This window comes from Oncorhynchus tshawytscha, linkage group LG10 (assembly GCF_018296145.1).
Source record: "Oncorhynchus tshawytscha isolate Ot180627B linkage group LG10, Otsh_v2.0, whole genome shotgun sequence".
Classification (NCBI taxonomy): domain Eukaryota; kingdom Metazoa; phylum Chordata; class Actinopteri; order Salmoniformes; family Salmonidae; genus Oncorhynchus; species Oncorhynchus tshawytscha.
The window spans coordinates 84,301,497-84,317,157 of record NC_056438.1 but is presented as its reverse complement, the minus strand read 5'-3'; the positions used below and the strand labels follow the sequence as shown (position 1 = coordinate 84,317,157).

The window sequence follows — 15,661 nt, the reverse complement described above, 5'->3', positions numbered from 1 at the left end:
TAAACACTGTTTCCCATGCTTGTTCAATGAACCATAAACAATTAATGAACATGCACCTGTGGCACGGTCATTAAGACACCAACAGCTTACAGACGGTAGGCAATTAAGGTCACAGTTATGAAAACATAGGACACTAAAGAGGCCTTTCTACTGACTCTAAAAAAACACCAAAAGAAAGATACCCAGGGTCCCTGCTCATCTGCGTGAACGTGCCTTAGGCATACTGCAAGGAGGCATGAGGACTACAGATGTGGCCAGGGCAATGAATTGCAATGTCTGTACTGTGAGACGCCTAAGACAGCGCTACAGGGAGACAGGACGGACAGCTGATCGTCCTCGCCGTGGCAGACCACATGTAACAACACCTGCACAGGATCAGTACATCTGAACATCACACCTGCGGGACAGGTACAGGATGGCAACAACAACTGCCTGAGTTACACCAGGAACACACAATCCCTCCATCAGTGTTCAGACTGTCCGCAATAGGCTGAGAGGCTGGACTGAGGGCTTGTTTGCCTGTTATATAGCAGGTCCTCACCGGACGTCACCGGCAACAACGTCGCCTATTGGCACAAATCCACCGTCGTTGGCCAGACAGGACTGGCAAAAAGTGCTCTTCACTGACGAGTAGCGGTTTTGTCTGACCAGGGGTAATAGTCGGATTTGCGTTTATCGTCGAAGGAATGAGCGTTACACCGAGGCCTCTACTCTGGAGTAGAGGTTGACCGATTTAATTGGAATGGCCGATTTAATTAGGGCCGCTTTCAAGTTATCGGAAATCGGTATTTTTGGGCGCCGATTTTATTTTAAAAAATATATAAAAAATCATTTTATTTGTAAAAATGTTTTTATACCTTTTTATTTAACTAGGCAAGTCAGTTAAGAACAGGAACGGTGTGTTAACTGCCTTTCTCAGGGGCAGAACGACAGATTTTCACCTTGTCAGCTCAGGGGATCCAAGCTAGCACCCTTACAGTTAACTAGTCCACCACTCTAACCAGACATTCTGGAACTCTTAGTAACTCGCGGCTGTTGTAATGTTCTGGAACTGTTAGTAACTCGCGGCTGTTGTAATGTTCTGGAACTCTTAGTAACTTCTTAGTTACTCTAACCAGACATGTTTGTAGGTCTGGAATTTGGCTGTTGAGTGGAGTGAATGTTTGGATGTAGTATCCTGTATAAGTCCTTGTGAAAAACTAGGATTTTATCTACATTTATTCAACTCAAATTATTTTTGCAGGAGCTCATGACTCTAACTTCCTCTCTGTTCTTCTCACTTTCTCTCTCTCCTTCTCCATCAGTATCATCATGTCTGGTCTACAGTGCCTTGGTGAAGATACCATCTGGTTTGAGAAGTCCCGCTTATTCAAGGCTGAAAGATTTTTGCAGGGAGCCAACGGCCCTCCACACACCACACTGTTCTTCCAGGTACTGACGTCTCCTTCACACACACACCACCAGGTACTGACGTAACAGGCACAAGATACCACCAGGTACTGACGTAACGGCACACACACTCCCAGGTACTGACGTAACGACACACACTCACTCCCAGGTACTGACGTCCGACACACACACACACCACCAGGTACTGACGTAACGACACACACACACACCACCAGGTACTGACGTAACGACACACACACACACCACCAGGTACTGACGTAACAACACACACACACACCACCAGGTACTGACGTAACGGCACACACACACACCACCAGGTACTGACGTAACGGCACACACACACTCCCAGGTACTGACGTAACGGCACACACACACACCACCAGGTACTGACGTAACGGCACACACTCACACACCACCAGGTACTGACGTAACAATATCTCTCTCTTCATCACTCAATACCTAGGTTTACCTCCACTGTATTCACATACTACCATACCTTTGTCTGTACATTATACCTTGATGCTATTTTATCGCCCCCAGAAACCTCCTTTTACTCTATGTTCCAGACGTTCTAGACGACCAATTCTCATAGCTTTTAGCCGTACCCTTATTCTACTCCTCCTATGTTCCTCTGGCGATGTAGAGGTGAATACAGGCCCAGCAGTGCCTAGCTCCACTCCTATTCCCCAGACGCTCTCTTTTGACGACTTCTGTAACCGTAATAGCCTTGGTTTCATGCATGTTAACATTAGAAGCCTCCTCCCTAAGTTTGTTCTATTCACTGCTTTAGCACACTCTGCCAACCCGGATGTTCTAGCTGTGTCTGAATCCTGGCTTAGGAAGACCACCAAAAATTCAGAAATTTTAATTCCAAACTACAACATTTTCAGACAAGATAGAACTGCCAAAGGGGGCGGTGTTGCAATCTACTGCAAAGATAGCCTGCAGAGTTCTGTCCTACTATCCAGGTCTGTACCCAAACAATTTGAACTTCTACTTTTAAAAATCCACCTCTCTAAAAACAAGTCTCTCACCGTTGCCGCCTGCTATAGACCACCCTCTGCCCCCAGCTGTGCTCTGGACACCATATGTGAACTGATTGCCCCCATCTATCTTCAGAGTTCGTGCTGCTAGGCGACCTAAACTGGAACATGCTTAATGCCCCAGCCATCCTACAATCTAAACTTGATGCCCTCAACCTCCCTAAAGCCTTAAACACGGGCACCCTCATAGATATCATCCTAACCAACGTCCCCTCTAAATACACCTCTGCTGTCTTCAACCAAGATCTCAGCGATCACTGCCTCATTGCCTGCATCTGTAATGGGTCAGCGGTCAAACGACCTCCACTCATCACTGTAAAACGCTCCCTGAAACACTTCTGCGAGCAGGCCTTTCTAATCGACCTGGCCGGGGTATCCTGGAAGGATATTGATCTCATCCCGTCAGTAGAGGATGCCTGGATATTTTTTTTAAATGCCTTCCTAACCATCTTAAATAAACATGCCCCATTCAAGAAATTTAGAACCAGGAACAGATATAGCCCTTGGTTCTCCCCAGACCTGACTGCCCTTAACCAACACAAAAACATCCTATGGCGTTCTGCATTAGCATCGAACAGCCCCGTGATATGCAGCTGTTCAGGGAAGCTAGAAACCATTATACACAGGCAGTTAGAAAAGCCAAGGCTAGCTTTTTCAAGCAGAAATTTGCTTCCTGCAACACTAACTCAAAAAAGTTCTGGGACACTGTAAAGTCCATGGAGAATAAGAACATCTCCTCCCAGCTGCCCACTGCACTGAAGATAGGAAACACTGTCACCACTGATAAATCCACCATAATTGAGAATTTCAATAAGCATTTTTCTACGGCTGGCCATGCTTTCCACCTGGCTACTCCTACCCCGGTCAACAGCACTGCACCCCCAACAGCAACTCGCCCAAGCCTTCCCCATTTCTCCTTCTCCCAAATCCATTCGGCTGATGTTCTGAAAGAGCTGCAAAATCTGGACCCCTACAAATCAACCGGGCTAGACAATCTGGACCCTTTCTTTCTAAAATTATCTGCCGAAATTGTTGCCACCCCTATTACTAGCCTGTTCAAACTCTCTTTCGTGTCGTCTGAGATTCCCAAAGATTGGAAAGCAGCTGCGGTCATCCCCCTCTTCAAAGGGGGGGACACTCTTGACCCAAACTGCTACAGACCTTTATCCATCCTGCCATGCCTTTCTAAGGTCTTCGAAAGCCAAGTCAACAAACAGATTACCGACCATTTCGAATCTCACCATACCTTCTCTGCTATGCAATCTGGTTTCAGAGCTGGTCATGGGTGCACCTCAGCCACGCTCAAGGTCCTAAACGATATCTTAACCGCCATCGATAAGAAACATTACTGTGCAGCCGTATTCATTGATCTGGCCAAGGCTTTCGACTCTGTCAATCACCACATCCTCATCGGCAGACTCGACAGCCTTGGTTTCTCAAATGATTGCCTCGCCTGGTTCACCAACTACTTCTCTGATAGAGTTCAGTGTGTCAAATCGGAGGGTCTGCTGTCCGGACCTCTGGCAGTCTCTATGGGGGTGCCACAGGGTTCAATTGTTGGACCGACTCTCTTCTCTGTATACATCAATGAGGTCGCTCTTGCTGCTGGTGAGTCTCTGATCCACCTCTACGCAGACGACACCATTCTGTATACTTCCGGCCCTTCTTTGGACCCTGTGTTAACAACCCTCCAGGCAAGCTTCAATGCCATACAACTCTCCTTCCGTGGCCTCCAATTGCTCTTAAATACAAGTAAAACTAAATGCATGCTCTTCAACCGATCGCTACCTGCACCTACCCGCCTGTCCAACATCACTACTCTGGACGGCTCTGACTTAGAATACGTGGACAACTACAAATACTTAGGTGTCTGGTTAGACTGTAAACTCTCCTTCCAGACCCATATCAAACATCTCCAATCCAAAGTTAAATCTAGAATTGGCTTCCTATTTCGCAACAAAGCATCCTTCACTCATGCTGCCAAACATACCCTTGTAAAACTGACCATCCTACCAATCCTCGACTTTGGCGATGTCATTTACAAAATAGCCTCCAATACCCTACTCAACAAATTGGATGCAGTCTATCACAGTGCCATCCGTTTTGTCACCAAAGCCCCATATACTACCCACCATTGCGACCTGTACGCTCTCGTTGGCTGGCCCTCGCTTCATACTCGTCGCCAAACCCACTGGCTCCATGTCATCTACAAGACCCTGCTAGGTAAAGTCCCCCTTATCTCAGCTCGCTGGTCACCATAGCATCTCCCACCTGTAGCACACGCTCCAGCAGGTATATCTCTCTAGTCACCCCCAAAACCAATTATTTCTTTGGCCGCCTCTCCTTCCAGTTCTCTGCTGCCAATGACTGGAACGAACTACAAAAATCTCTGAAACTGGAAACACTTATCTCCCTCACTAGCTTTAAGCACCAACTGTCAGAGCAGCTCACAGATTACTGCTCCTGTACATAGCCCACCTATAATTTAGCCCAAACAACTACCTCTTTCCCAACTGTATTTAATTTTAATTTATTTATTTATTTTGCTCCTTTGCACCCCATTATTTTTATTTCTACTTTGCACATTCTTCCATTGCAAAACTACCATTCCAGTGTTTTACTTGCTATATTGTATTTACTTTGCCACCATGGCCTTTTTTGCCTTTACCTCCCTTCTCACCTCATTTGCTCACATCGTATATAGACTTGTTTATACTGTATTATTGACTGTATGTTTGTTTTACTCCATGTGTAACTCTGTGTCGTTGTATCTGTCGAACTGCTTTGCTTTATCTTGGCCAGGTCGCAATTGTAAATGAGAACTTGTTCTCAACTTGCCTACCTGGTTAAATAAAGGTAAAATAAAATAAATAAATAAAATAAAACGGCACACACACACACCACCAGGTACTGACGTAACGGCGCACACACACACCACCAGGTACTGACGTAACGGCGCACACACACACCACCAGGTACTGTTGTCACGTTCTGGAACTCTTAGTAACTCGCGGCTGTTGTAACGTTCTGGAACTCTTAGTAACTCGCGGCTGTTGTAACGTTCTGGAACTCTTAGTAACTCGCGGCTGTTGTAACGTTCTGGAACTCTTAGTAACTCGCGGCTGTTGTAACATTCTGGAACTCTTAGTAACTCGCGGCTGTTGTAACGTTCTGGAACTCTTAGTAACTCGCGGCTGTTGTAACGTTCTGGAACTCTTAGTAACTCGCGGCTGTTGTAACATTCTCAGAGACAGTGGAGTTGAAATAATGTGGCTCTGGTTAACAATCTATTACTTACATCTTTCTCTGTTTTCAATTTCCCTTATTTCCCGTAGTATTCCTGACGTCTGTTCCTGACGTCTCTTTCTGTAGTGTTCCTAACGTCTATCTTGGTGGACCTGCAGTCTTTCTCCTCTTTGTCCTCCTCTCCTTCATGGCTGTTTCCCTGTCCTCTCCTCCCTGTCTGTGTCCTGTCCTCTCCTCCCTGTCTGTTTCACTGTCCTCTCCTCCCTGTCTGTTTCACTGTCCTCCTTCCCCCCTCCATGTTAACCAGGTAAAGTCAGCGCTCCAAGGTAGAGGACGATCTCGTCCACAGAAGCGCCAGCACAGGAATGTAAGTCCCCGTCATAAGGGCCTTGTACAGGGCTGAGAGGTGCATGGTCTGGACTGGACTGGCGTGTACGACACACACAGATTGACCAACTCCCACCCCCCACTCTCTAATTCTGTCCTCTCTGTCCTCTACCCCATGGATCATCCACTAGATTCAGCAGGAGTCCCAAACAGATATGTTTGACTAAAACAGAACCATTTCAAACCGTTCTTCCAGTTGTATACGATCACATCTCTCTATTATACGTGGGAATACCTGGGAACAGATTTCTCAAATTAACATTAACAACTTGGAGCTGAACTCCTGGTGTTTTTACAGTTTTCTCAGAATGCTAGGGGGGCCAAATTCAGACCACCAATTGGGGAACCCTGCTCCTGACAGTTAAATATCTGCTCTGTCAGAGAGCTGACCTGTTGACAGTTAAATATCTGCTCTGTCAGAGCTGACGGGTTGTGTTTTCAGCTGATGAGTGTGTAGAGGTGAAGCGTAGTATAACAATGATATTACAGCGTTACTTAGTCAGTCCTGCATGTGGCTGTATGGAAGTGAACTTCCTCTGACCACCGGGTGGCTGTGTAGTCTTCCTCTGACCACTGTGTGTGTGTGTAGTCTTCCTCTGACCACCGGGTGGCTGTGTAGTCTTCCTCTGACCACCGGGTGGCTGTGTAGTCTTCCTCTGACCACCGGGTGGCTGTGTAGTCTTCCTCTGACCACCGGGTGGCTGTGTCCTCTTCTTCCTCTGACCACCGGGTGGCTGTGTAGTCTTCCTCTGACCACTGTGTGTGTGTGTGTAGTCTTCCTCTGACCACCGGGTGGCTGTGTAGTCTTCCTCTGACCACCGGTGGCTGTGTAGTCTTCCTCTGACCACCGGGTGGCTGTGTAGTCTTCCTCTGACCACCGGGTGGCTGTGTAGTCTTCCTCTGACCACCGGGTGGCTGTGTAGTCTTCCTCTGACCACTGGAATGTAAGTCTTCCTCTGACCACTGTGTGTGTGTGTGTAGTCTTCTCTGACCACTGTGTGGTCTGTGTAGTCTTCCCCTGACCACTGTGTGTGTAGTCTTCCTCTGACCACTGTGTTGTGTGTGGGTGTGTGTAGTCTTCCTCTGACCACTGTGTGTGTGTGGGTGTGTGTAGTCTTCCTCTGACCACTGTGTGTCCTGTAGTCTTCCTCTGACCACCGGGTGGCTGTGTATCTTCCTCTGACCACTGTGTGTGTGGAGTCTTCCAAACCACTGTGTGTTTGGGTGTGTGTAGTCTTCCTCTGACCACTGTGTGTGTGTGTGTGTGTGTAGTCTTCCTCTGACCACTGTGTGTGTGTGTGTGTGTGTAGTCTTCCTCTGACCACTGTGTGTGTAGTCTTCCTCTGACCACTTAAGTCTTCCTCTGACCACTGTGTGTGTGTGTGTAGCTTCCTCTGAACTGTGTGTGTTTTACAGTCTTCCTCTGACCACTGTGTGTGTGTGGCCTTCCTCTGACCACTGTGTGTGTGGTGTGTAGTCTTCCCCTGACCACTGTGTAAATATCCCTGATCACTGTGTGTGAGTCTTCCCCTGACCACTGTGTAAATCTTCCCCTGACCACTGTGTGTGTAGTCTTCCCCTGACCACTGTTGTGTAGTCTTCCTCTGACCACTGTGTGCTGTGTCAGAGTCTTCCCCTGACCAGTTAAATAGTCTTCCCTGACCACTGTGCTGTGTGTGTGTGTGTAGTCTTCCTCTGACCACTGTGTGTGTGTGTAGTCTTCCTCTGACCACTGTGTGTGTAGTCTTCCCCTGACCACTGTGTGTAGTCTTCCTCTGACCACTGTGTGTAGTCTTCCTTACCACTGTGTGTGTAGTCTTCCTCTGACCACTGTGTGTGGAAGTGAGTCTTCCCCTGACCACTGTGTGTGTGTAGTCTTCCTCTGACCACTGTGTGTGTAGTCTTCCTCTGACCACTGTGTGTGTAGTCTTCCTCTGACCACTGTGTGTGTGTGTGTCTTCCTCTGACCACTGTGTGTGTAGTCTTCCTCTGACCACTGTGTGTGTGTGTGTAGTCTTCCCCTGACCACTGTGTGTGTAGTCTTCCCTGACCACTGTGTGTGTAGTCTTCCCCTGACCACTGTGTGTGTAGTCTTCCTCTGACCACTGTGTGTGTGTGTAGTCTTCCCTGACCACTGTGTGTGTAGTCTTCCCTGACCACTGTGTGTGTAGTCTTCCCCTGACCACTGTGTGTGTGTGTGTGTAGTCTTCCTCTGACCACTGTGTGTGTGTGTAGTCTTCCTCTGACCACTGTGTGTGTAGTCTTCCTCTGACCACTGTGTGTGTGTGGGTGTGTGTAGTCTTCCTCTGACCACTGTGTGTGTGTGGGTGTGTGTAGTCTTCCTCTGACCACTGTGTGTGTGTGTAGTCTTCCTCTGACCACTGTGTGTGTGTGGGTGTGTGTAGTCTTCCTCTGACCACTGTGTGTGTAGTCTTCCTCTGACCACTGTGTGTGTGTGTGTGTGTGTGTAGTCTTCCTCTGACCACTGTGTGGGTAGTCTTCCTCTGACCACTGTGTGTGTAGTCTTCCTCTGACCACTGTGTGTGTAGTCTTCCTCTGACCACTGTGTGTGTGTGTGTAGTCTTCCTCTGACCACTGTGGGTGTGTGTAGTCTTCCTCTGACCACTGTGTGTGTGTGGGTGTGTGTAGTCTTCCTCAGCCAGCGGGGACCAGGAGTTGGTGTCTCGTATGAAGAGTCTGGAGCTGGAGAACCAGGGACTGCACAAAGGTACGTCTGTCTTTAATTTAATGATCATATTCTGATCTATATTGACGTGGAATATGTCTTTATTGATCCAGTTCACCACAGAAACGGTGATGATTGATGATAATGTTGTGTGTTTGTGTGTAGTGGTGGAGGATCTGAGAGCAGCCTTGTTCAAGCTGGAGAACAGAGTCCGGGTTCTGGAGAGGAGCCCAGCTGTTCCCTGTGCCAAGGTGGGTTTAGAGAAGTCTAGTTTACACCGTCCTCTTGGTCCGTTCAAGCGAAATGCTTAAATTTCAAACATCCAAACCCGTCCGCATCTGCATTGGCTGTTGTGGACGCAGAACTCTGTGCGGACTGGAGCGGACATTCGGTTGAAGATTGAAGGTGTACATTTGGATTTTTCTGTACCAAGAATGGTGTGATCTATGAACGATATTTAGGCTTTATAACTACACTGAACAAACATACGTGTTGGTCTCATGTTTCATGAGCTGAAATAAAAGATCCCAGAAATGTTTCAAACACACACAAATATTATTTCTCTCAAATTTGTTTACGTCCCTGTTAGTGAGCATTTCTCCTTCACCAAGATAATCCATCCACCTGACAGGGCTGGCAGATCAAGAATCTGATTAAACAGCATGATCAAGTACACCTTGTGCTGTGGACAATAAAAGGCCACTAAGTTGTACAGTTTTGTCACGCAACACAATGCCAGATGTCTCAAGTTTTGAGGAAGCGAGCAATTGGCATGCTGACTGCAGGAATGTCCACCCGAGCTGTTTCCAGAGAATTTAATGTTAATTTTTCTACCATATGCAGCAACATTGTTTCAGAGAATTTATCAGAACGTCCAACCAGCCTCACAACCACAGACCACACGTAACCACAACCACAGACCATGTAACCACAACCACAGACCACACGTAACCACAACCACAGACCATGTAACCACAACCACAGACCATGTAACCACAACCACAGATCACGTGTAACCACGCCAGGACCTCCACATCTGGCTTCTTCACCTGCGGGAGCATCTGAGACCAGCCTCCCAACCACAGACCACGCCAGGACCTCCACATCCGGCTTCTTCACCTGCGGGAGCATCTGAGACCAGCCACCTGGACAGCTGATGAAACTGTGGGTTTGCACAACCAATGAAATTTCTGCACAAACTGTCAGAAACAGTCTCAGAGAAGCTCATCTGCGTGCTAGTCGTCCTCACCGGGGTATTGAACTGACTCCATTTGGGCGTCGTAACCGACTTCAGTGGATAAATGATCACCTTTGATGGCCACTGGCACGCTGGAGAAGTGTGCTCTTCAAGGATGAATCCCTGTTTCAACTGTACTGGGCAGACAGCGTGTATGGTGTCGTGTGGGCGAGGGGTTTAGTGATGTCAACGTTGTGAACAGAGTGCCCCATGGTAACGGTGGGGTTATGGTATGGGCAGGCATAAGCTACAGACAATGAACACATTTTATTGATGGCAATTTGAATGCACAGAGATACTGTGATGAGATCCTGAGGCCCATCGCTGTGCCATTCATCCACAGCCACCACCTCATGTTTCAGTATGATAATGCACGGCCCCATGTCACAAGGATCTGGACACAATTCCTGGAAACTGAAAATGTCCCAGTTCTTCCATGACCTGCATATTCACCAGACATGTCACCCATTGAGCATGTTTGGGATGCTCTGGATCTACATGTACGACAGCGTGTTCCAGTTCCCGCCAATATCCAGTAACTCGCACAACCAATGAAGAGGAGTGGGACAACATTCCACAGGCCACAATCAACAGCCTGATCAACTCCATGTGAAGGAGATGTGTTGTGCTGCATCAGGAAAATGGTCACACCAGATACTGACTGGTTCTGATCCAAACCCTACCTCTTTATTAAGGTATCTGTGACCAACAGATGCAGATCTGTATTCCCAGTCATGTGAAATCCATAGATTAGGGCCTCATGAATTGCTTTAAATTAACTGACTTCCTCATGAACTGCAACTGAGAAAAATCTTTGAAATTGTTCCATCAGTGTATGAACAATATTTTGTAGATGTTTATTTCTCCTGTCTCCTCCCAGGCGGTGACTGTTCAGTCTGTGAAGGTAGAGGAGGATGATGATGATGATATGGACCTCTTTGGGAGTGATGAGGAGGATGAAGAGGCAGAGAGGCTGAAGGAGGAGAGAATCGCTGCTTACGCTGCCAAGAAGTCCAAGAAACCAGCACTCATCGCCAAGTCCTCTATCCTGCTCGATGTCAAACCTGTACGTTGTCCCCTGTCTGTCCTCTATCCTGCTCGATGTCAAACCTGTACGTTGTCCCCTGTCTGTCCTCTATCCTGCTCGATGTCAAACCTGTACGTTGTCCCCTGTCTGTCCTCTATCCTGCTCGATGTCAAACCTGTATGTTGTCCCCTGTCTGTCCTCTATCCTGCTCGATGTCAAACCTGTACGTTGTCCCCTGTCTGTCCTCTATCCTGCTCGATGTCAAACCTGTACGTTGTCCCCTGTCTGTCCTCTATCCTGCTCGATGTCAAACCTGTACGTTGTCCCCTGTCTGTCCTCTATCCTGCTCGATGTCAAACCTGTACGTTGTCCCCTGTCTGTCCTCTGTCCTGCTCGATGTCAAACCTGTACGTTGTCCCCTGTCTGTCCTCTATCCTGCTCGATGTCAAACCTGTACGTTGTCCCCTGTCTGTCCTCTGTCCTGCTCGATGTCAAACCTGTACGTTGTCCCCTGTCTGTCCTCTATCCTGCTCGATGTCAAACCTGTACGTTGTCCCCTGTCTGTCCTCTATCCTGCTCGATGTCAAACCTGTACGTTGTCCCCTGTCTGTCCTCTATCCTGCTCGATGTCAAACCTTTATGTCAATAGTTGAAACGAGTTGAAAGGCGGAAGGTATATCTAATGCTTTCTCCCCACCTCTCTCTTTCTCAGTGGGATGATGAGACAGACATGTCTAAGTTGGAGGAGTGTGTGAGGTCTGTTGTAGCTGACGGTCTGCTGTGGGGTCAGTCCAAGCTGGTTCCCGTGGGTTACGGCATAAAGAAGCTCCAGATTGGGTGTGTTGTCGAGGACGACAAGGTGGGGACAGACCTGCTAGAGGAAGAGATCACCAAGTTTGAGGACTATGTGAGTATCACACACTACTACTAGTGTATTATAGTGGCCTGAGGACACGTTACCCTGATCTGAGCTACTACTAGTGTATTATAGTGGTCTGAGGACACATTACCCTGATCTGAGCTACTACTACTAGTGTATTATAGTGGTCTGAGGACACGTTACCCTGATCTGAGCTACTACTACTAGTGTATTATATTGGCCTGAGGACACGTTACCCTGATCTGAGCTACTACTACTAGTGTATTATAGTGGCCTGAGGACACGTTACCCTGATCTGAGCTACTACTAGTGTATTATAGTGGTCTGAGGACACATTACCCTGATCTGAGCTACTACTACTAGTGTATTATAGTGGTCTGAGGACACGTTACCCTGATCTGAGCTACTACTACTAGTGTATTATATTGGCCTGAGGACACGTTACCCTGATCTGAGCTACTACTACTAGTGTATTATAGTGGTCTGAGGACACGTTACCCTGATCTGAGCTACTACTACTAGTGTATTATAGTGGCCTGAGGACACGTTACCCTGATCTGAGCTACTACTACTAGTGTATTATAGTGGCCTGAGGACACATTACCCTGATCTGAGCTACTACTACTACTACTACTACTGTATTATAGTGGCCTGAGGACACGTTACCCTGATCTGAGCTACTACTACTACTACTACTACTGTATTATAGTGGCCTGAGGACACATTACCCTGATCTGAGCTACTACTACTGTATTATAGTGGCCTGAGGACACATTACCCTGATCTGAGCTACTACTACTACTGTATTATAGTGGCCTGAGGACACGTTACCCTGATCTGAGCTACTACTACTACTGTATTATAGTGGCCTGAGGACACATTACCCTGATCTGAGCTACTACTACTACTACTACTACTGTATTATAGTGGCCTGAGGACACGTTACCCTGATCTGAGCTACTACTACTACTACTACTACTACTGTATTATAGTGGCCTGAGGACACGTTACCCTGATCTGAGCTACTACTACTACTGTATTATAGTGGCCTGAGGACACGTTACCCTGATCTGAGCTACTACTACTAGTGTATTATAGTGGCCTGAGGACACATTACCCTGATCTGAGCTACTACTACTAGTGTATTATAGTGGCCTGAGGACACATTACCCTGATCTGAGCTACTACTACTAGTGTATTATAGTGGCCTGAGGACACGTTACCCTGATCTGAGCTACTACTACTACTAGTGTATTATATTGGCCTGAGGACACATTACCCTGATCTGAGCTACTACTACTACTACTGTATTATAGTGGCCTGAGGACACGTTACCCTGATCTGAGCTACTACTACTAGTGTATTATATTGGCCTGAGGACACATTACCCTGATCTGAGCTACTACTACTACTAGTGTATTATAGTGGTCTGAGGACACGTTACCCTGATCTGAGCTACTACTACTAGTGTATTATATTGGCCTGAGGACACGTTACCCTGATCTGAGCTACTACTACTAGTGTATTATAGTGGTCTGAGGACACGTTACCCTGATCTGAGCTACTACTACTAGTGTATTATAGTGGCCTGAGGACACGTTACCCTGATCTGAGCTACTACTACTAGTGTATTATAGTGGCCTGAGGACACATTACCCTGATCTGAGCTACTACTACTAGTGTATTATAGTGGCCTGAGGACACGTTACCCTGATCTGAGCTACTACTAGTGTATTATAGTGGTCTGAGGACACATTACCCTGATCTGAGCTACTACTACTAGTGTATTATAGTGGTCTGAGGACACGTTACCCTGATCTGAGCTACTACTACTAGTGTATTACAGTGGTCTGAGGACACGTTACCCTGATCTGAGCTACTACTACTAGTGTATTATAGTGGCCTGAGGACACGTTACCCTGATCTGAGCTACTACTACTAGTGTATTATAGTGGCCTGAGGACACATTACCCTGATCTGAGCTACTACTACTAGTGTATTATAGTGGCCTGAGGACACGTTACCCTGATCTGAGCTACTACTAGTGTATTATAGTGGTCTGAGGACACATTACCCTGATCTGAGCTACTACTACTAGTGTATTATAGTGGTCTGAGGACACGTTACCCTGATCTGAGCTACTACTACTAGTGTATTATATTGGCCTGAGGACACGTTACCCTGATCTGAGCTACTACTACTAGTGTATTATAGTGGTCTGAGGACACGTTACCCTGATCTGAGCTACTACTACTAGTGTATTATAGTGGCCTGAGGACACGTTACCCTGATCTGAGCTACTACTACTAGTGTATTATAGTGGCCTGAGGACACATTACCCTGATCTGAGCTACTACTACTAGTGTATTATAGTGGCCTGAGGACACATTACCCTGATCTGAGCTACTACTACTAGTGTATTATAGTAGCCTGAGGACACATTACCCTGATCTGAGCTACTACTACTAGTGTATTATAGTGGCCTGAGGACACATTACCCTGATCTGAGCTACTACTACTAGTGTATTATAGTGGCCTGAGGACACATTACCCTGATCTGAGCTACTACTACTAGTGTATTATAGTGGCCTGAGGACACGTTACCCTGATCTGAGCTACTACTACTACTACTAGTGTATTATAGTGGCCTGAGGACACATTACCCTGATCTGAGCTACTACTACTACTGTATTATAGTGGCCTGAGGACACATTACCCTGATCTGAGCTACTACTACTACTGTATTATAGTGGCCTGAGGACACATTACCCTGATCTGAGCTACTACTACTACTACTACTACTGTATTATAGTGGCCTGAGGACACGTTACCCTGATCTGAGCTACTACTACTGTATTATAGTGGCCTGAGGACACATTACCCTGATCTGAGCTACTACTACTACTGTATTATAGTGGCCTGAGGACACATTACCCTGATCTGAGCTACTACTACTACTACTGTATTATAGTGGCCTGAGGACACGTTACCCTGATCTGAGCTACTACTACTACTGTATTATAGTGGCCTGAGGACACATTACCCTGATCTGAGCTACTACTACTACTACTACTACTGTATTATAGTGGCCTGAGGACACGTTACCCTGATCTGAGCTACTACTACTACTACTACTACTGTATTATAGTGGCCTGAGGACACGTTACCCTGATCTGAGCTACTACTACTACTGTATTATAGTGGCCTGAGGACACGTTACCCTGATCTGAGCTACTACTACTAGTGTATTATAGTGGCCTGAGGACACATTACCCTGATCTGAGCTACTACTACTAGTGTATTATAGTGGCCTGAGGACACATTACCCTGATCTGAGCTACTACTAGTGTATTATAGTGGTCTGAGGACACGTTACCCTGATCTGAGCTACTACTACTAGTGTATTATAGTGGTCTGAGGACACGTTACCCTGATCTGAGCTACTACTACTAGTGTATTATAGTGGCCTGAGGACACGTTACCCTGATCTGAGCTACTACTACTAGTGTATTATAGTGGCCTGAGGACACATTACCCTGATCTGAGCTACTACTACTAGTGTATTATAGTGGCCTGAGGACACATTACCCTGATCTGAGCTACTACTACTAGTGTATTATAGTAGCCTGAGGACACATTACCCTGATCTGAGCTACTACTACTAGTGTATTATAGTGGCCTGAGGACACATTACCCTGATCTGAGCTACTACTACTAGTGTATTATAGTGGCCTGAGGACACATT

General features: G+C 46.8%; 1 protein-coding gene across 6 annotated transcripts in view; it reads left to right on the top strand.

The window, feature by feature from the left end:
- The window catches only part of LOC112239223 (elongation factor 1-delta), a 40,698-nt gene that overhangs the window by 7,567 nt on the left and 17,470 nt on the right, over positions 1 to 15,661 (top strand). Inside the window, exons 1-6 of one of the 6 annotated variants that reach the window (XM_042329279.1) lie at positions 1,450 to 1,464; positions 6,007 to 6,066; positions 8,736 to 8,814; positions 8,938 to 9,023; positions 10,890 to 11,075; positions 11,749 to 11,943. In XM_042329279.1, coding sequence (XP_042185213.1) covers positions 8,775 to 8,814; positions 8,938 to 9,023; positions 10,890 to 11,075; positions 11,749 to 11,943 — 507 coding nt within the window. In that variant the 5' untranslated portion in view covers positions 1,450 to 1,464; positions 6,007 to 6,066; positions 8,736 to 8,774. Of the gene's footprint in view, positions 1 to 1,304; positions 1,465 to 1,573; positions 1,592 to 5,347; positions 5,361 to 6,006; positions 6,067 to 8,735; positions 8,815 to 8,937; positions 9,024 to 10,889; positions 11,076 to 11,748; positions 11,944 to 15,661 lie in introns of those variants that run through there. The other 5 variants (XM_042329277.1, XM_042329280.1, XM_042329276.1 and 2 more) reach the window with 5 other exon arrangements.